This window comes from Embiotoca jacksoni, unplaced genomic scaffold, assembly GCF_022577435.1.
Source record: "Embiotoca jacksoni isolate LCO1_2020_lvr unplaced genomic scaffold, fEmbJac1.0.p SCAF_15, whole genome shotgun sequence".
Taxonomy (NCBI): Eukaryota; Metazoa; Chordata; class Actinopteri; family Embiotocidae; genus Embiotoca; species Embiotoca jacksoni.
The window spans coordinates 1,508,510-1,513,847 of NW_027185285.1; the positions used below are offsets into that span (position 1 = coordinate 1,508,510).

The 5,338-nt window shown below is 42.8% G+C and overlaps 1 protein-coding gene across 1 annotated transcript; it reads left to right on the plus strand.

Annotated features, from left to right (window-relative positions):
• Positions 1-578: 578 nt before the first annotated feature.
• Positions 579-4,993, plus strand: gosr2 (golgi SNAP receptor complex member 2). Its single transcript, XM_069148722.1, has 6 exons — positions 579-743; positions 1,006-1,070; positions 1,578-1,686; positions 2,874-3,006; positions 3,210-3,350; positions 3,791-4,993. Exons 1-6 carry the CDS (start codon positions 715-717, stop codon positions 3,950-3,952), a joined length of 639 nt encoding a protein of 212 aa, XP_069004823.1. The 5' UTR covers positions 579-714; the 3' UTR covers positions 3,953-4,993.
• Positions 4,994-5,338: the final 345 nt, after the last annotated feature.

Genomic DNA, 5,338 nt, shown 5'->3' on the forward strand with positions numbered 1-5,338 from the left:
GTTTAGCTTTAAGTGAAGGAAATTGTCCATTGTGGAGTGTTTCGAACCAGGATTCAAGTGTTTGCACGACATTCACTGCAAACATTTGGTGTCCAGTTTCACCTCAGTGATGCATCACAGCATTCAGGACGGGAAAACCGTCAAAGGATAAGTCATAAAAACAAAGACAAAAAAAAGTGGAAATTTTGTGTGGTGTTTCTTGCGAAGTTGTGTGCTACTGGGCGACACCGACACTAGGTGGTGTTCCCGGGTGTTCCTCAAACGTTTCGTCTGAAGACAAAGATCGTCAATATAACAAATCGCACGTCACACGCGTGTAATTAAATGAGGACGCTGACTATGTTGTCAACGACAAATTAAAAAAAAAAAAAAAAAAAAAAAAATCTTACAATGTTATTTATCTACAAAAAAAAAAAAAAAAAAAAAAGGCAGAGAAACCACTTTTACCGATAGAAAACCAGAGTACCCATCTAGGATCACATCTTCAGTGTCTAGAAATTACGGCAGAGTGAGCACTCTTCGCTCTGTTCTCTCTTTCGAGGAACTTCCGCTTTCCTACTTCCGTACACAAACGCTCTGCTGATGACGTGTACACTCCTCTGACCCCTTAGCTTATCCAGCTAACTTAGCCACCTGTCGGAATAAAGGTGTTGTAATAAAAGGTAAACGTTACACAGTGAAAGTCAAGCGAAGCGTCTCGTTAGATCGCGAAAGATGGACACGCTTTACCACCAGACAAACAGGCGAGTACGCCGCTCTCCTGTGGAAACTGTGCAGACTGTTAGCTGACGAGTGTAACTAACCGAACCAGATAATCACAAGCCTTTTAACTTCAGTTGTAAACTTCTATAACCAAGTTGTGATTATCAGTTATGAAAATATTTGACACTGTCGTTTTTTTGTTTTTTTTTAATATTTAAAAAAAAAAAAAAAACATGTTAAGTTGTTGTTGTTGTTGTTGTTGTAACGTATTTCGTCACTAACGTTATGTTTATTGTGGATTAGGCAAATCCAGGAAGTGCAGTCTCTAATGGGAAACCTGGAGAAGACAGACCGTCAATCAGTTCACTGTGAGTAGTGAGCTGTCATCATGTCAGGCTCGCTTTTAGCTCCTCCACTGATTTGTGTTCGTGGCTCCACAGCTGGTGTGTTTTCCATTGAACTGGTTTTAAGTGCAATCTCCTTGTTTTGGCTGTTTGTGTAACTATAACATACAGAGGTGGTGGTGGGGGGTGGAGGAGGCCTAGTGTCTCCCAGGCTGATTTTGTTTTCTGTGGATGGTGCCTGGCCGATCAGCTCTGAGTCAGGCTGGTGCCGGGACAGGAAGCAGTGGGGTGGGTGCAGTGACAGAAGCTGATAATGGTGGGAGCCAGGCAACCCTACCCTTCACAAATTATGACATCATCTTGTCTAAACCCAGGGGAGGATGTGAGCCTATAAATTAACTAATGAGAGTAGGTCAGTAACAACCCACCAAATAAAAAATAAAAAAAAGCTTCTGCTGATTATACTGTCATTTTCTTTTCATCTGATTCTTTTTTTTTTTTTTTTTTTTTTTTCCCCCTCTTCTTTTTAAGTGTTAGAGAACGAACTGCAGGCTAGAATCGACCAGATCTTCAATCATTTAGAACGCCTTGAGATCCTGGCCAGCAAGGAACCGCCGAACCGCCGGCAGAACGCCAAATTGTGAGTTTGCAGCGAGTGAATTGATGGTGACCATAAAGCCAGAGAACTGGCAGGGTGAATCATATCTCATAAAGGCACAGGGAGGATGAGACAGGCAGCCCCGTCCTGCCCTGTGGCGACGTGGCTCTATGAAAACATTTCCTCCGAAGCCCCGTGATCACCAGCATTCCTGTTGCATGGGGCAAAGATTCATTTCTGAGCTGGGTAAACAGGCCTCAGGGGACACGGTGCGCCCCATCCCCATCCCCACAGCACTCCTGTGATCTCAGTGGGTCTCTAGCGGGGCCTGAGTTAAGTGGAGGTGAGAGAATCTTCATTCCAACCACATGAGACTTGAGGACAAAAGAAATGTTCTCATCGTCTAGGACAGCAATGAGTCCTTAAAATGATGTTCCGGATGAGGTGCAATAAGCAATAATGTCAGAAAGTAATTGAAGGAGGTGGGCGAGTGTTAGTCTCAGCGGGGCTCATTTTTTAATACCACACAAAAAAATATTTAATGTCCTTTCCATGGTTGTACCACTGTCAAAGAACGATGTACCACTAGTAAGAACAATAAGGCTTAAATGTATTTATTAAGTACAAGAATTTACTGATATCTATCATTCTTAATGATCAATACATTTTTGATGGGTGGAGTCACCAATTAAAAACGGAAGTTCATTTACGTTTTTGCTATAATCGAGTCAACTTTATTGTCGATTCACCATGTGTACAAGACATGCTGTGAGATTGAAATGTAGTTTCAGTCCCACGATGTGCAAAAATAAAAAGCCAAAACAAGAAAAGATTAAATATGTAACAATAGAAACAGACAGCAACCACAGTGACGCTTGACTGCAATGATGTTTGTGCAAATGCGGATCCACAGCGCAGATGCTTGATTGACGCGTGTACATTATGAGAGAATGATCGTAAAATAGATTTGTAGTTGTGTAACATCTCCTGACATCCCACAATCAGATCCGATAAAGATACAACCGCTGTTACTCGCACAGTGGACAAGAAAAAAAAACATGAATACCTTTGTTAATAACTAAATAAGACCTATATAACATAATACTCTTAAGAGATTTTTTTTTTTTTGGAGGTAAACAAACTCGGTGCTTTGTAAGACCTGCAGATATCCTGAAAATGTTTTGTTTAACTGTAAAACTTAAAAAAAAAAAAATGATGCTTTTCCTCAGACGAGTGGACCAGCTTAAGTATGACGTTCAGCACCTCCGTACTGCCCTGCAAAATTTCCAGCACCGGCGCTACAACCGAGAGGCCCAGGACAGAGAGAGGGAGGAACTCATGAGCCGCACCTTCACCACCAACGTGAGTCAAACGTATTTTAAACGGAGAGCCGGGAACTAAAACGGATCGCACCGACCAAACTCGGGTTGCGTCTCGTCGGGTCGGCAGCCGCTCAGCATTGATGTGAAATCCAGCATTTAATTGGCTAAAAAGTGTGTTTCCGGTGAACTGGCACGCATTGAAACACGGGTGGATTAAATGAAATGTTTGCTCTTGTTCAACAGGACGCAGATACCTCCATCCCCATAGACGAGACCCTCCAGTTGAACTCCAACCTGCACGGCGCGCACAGAGGCATGGACGACCTCCTGGGCAGCGGCAGCAGCATCCTCAACGGCCTCAGAGACCAGAGATCGACGCTGAAGGTGCGTGCGGACAAACTTCACGTTACATCTCGGCAAAAGTAGCGCGGTCACCGAGCACACTTGTTTTCTTAAGAAAGAGAGCGGTAATATGAGGGCGAACCAACTTCTCCTCCCTGGACCAGTTTCTGGCGTCCACGTCGATCACAATAGCCGTATTGTTACTGTTGCTTAGAGGGTGAGTCCTTGTTTCCAGGGAGGAGATGGGCTTCCTGGTTTTGCTTTAGGCCTCTTCTTATCAGGGTGTGTCTGTCCATCAGCGCTCACAGCCGGGCTGTCTCGCCACGGGAGACTTGTGACGGAGTGGCGCGTCTGGGAGGGCGTCGGCACTCTCGCAAAATCAGATGAATTAGTGTAGATAATTACAGTGGGGTCACGTCACGTTGATTCTTTGTGTATTTACGGCTGTCATAGTCTAATCTGCGTGTTTTGGCTCCGCTCAGGGGACTCACAAGAAGATGCTGGACGTGGCCAACATGTTGGGGCTGTCCAACACGGTGATGAGACTCATAGAAAGGCGAGCCACTCAAGACAAGTTCATCATGATCGGAGGCATGTTGCTAACCTGCGTCTTCATCTTCCTGGTGATCAGATACCTGGGCTGACCGCCATCCTCCCGCAACGGTTTCCGGTCAGTCGTGGACATTTCTGCAACACATCGTCCCTCGTGATATGAATTTGTAATATTAAAGTAATTTTTTATAAATTGTGCCATTACAGTTTTCCCCGCCATTTTAATTGTTTTATTTTGGGGACCTGTAAAACGGCGACCTTCATTACAGACAGTATTGTACTCCACCTGAAGCTCCATGAGGATGTTTGACTTTTCTGATGATCAGCCTGCTGCTTTCCTCAGATCACTGCCACACATCCATTTTTGATCAAAACCACTGTGTACCAACTGTAATTCACTGTTGTGACTGGACCCAAACCGCTTCTTTAAAAAAAAAAAAAAAAACGTACAGTTCATATTTATGCTCAACATGCTTTGGCCCTCAAATGAAAAGCTTTTTTGTTTTGTTCCCTAAGTTGTCAAGTGTTTCTCTGCCTTGTTTAAGCATGAAGCTCATCTTCAGAAATAGAAATACTAGAGTGGAAAACCTCATATTTCTCCATGTTTCATTACATTATTATTTAAAAAAATACTCCCAGGAGAATCTTTAGTTTTGTTATGATGTACACTTAGTTAACCGGCTCATTAGGTACACCTAATGCTAATAGACTTAACGTGACATGACAACAAAATGTGGTGGACAAAATAATAGAAACATGTCTAATGCAACAGAATTCACCAGCACCACAAACTACATCCTCCAGAATGATCAAAAAGTTGAACTGAACATGAACTAGCATTTACTGCTGGACTGTTGTAGTTTTAGCAAGATGTACCTAATAAACTGGTAACAGTGTGTGTGTGTGTGTGTGTATATATATATATATATATATATATATATATATATATATATATATGTGTGTATCTAAGGTTATACACTGAAAATACACAGGATGGCAACAAAAGTCCACTGAGGAAAACAATGGAAGCAGCAACCCATCTCCAATCATGTGCTTTCTCTTTATGCTTCGGTCTAGTCTCACTACGAGTGATTTCATTCTCTTGAAATAAAACGTGCATCAATTCCTTTGTATGTTGTCGTCTCATTATTCTGCTGATCACGGTACCAGGGCAGTGGTTTTGTTTTTCCCCCCTTTCACTTTAAGTATCATTAACAGCAGCTTATGCACTTAAAAAGAGCTCCACTCTCCACAACCAGGTTTTTACTGCCGTCACAAGTCTATACACTATGACTAGAGCGCCATCTACTGTCTGACACGGAGGCCTGCAGGAATTGCTTAACCGTCTTGAGGCCGATGGACGTTTGTTTAAATATGAGATACTGACTCTCTTAATAGTTCCTCCGGCATCGTGACTCTGGTGTTCAGATCACGTATTTTCATTAACGCGGCATATTAAGGAAAGAAAAAAAGCCACA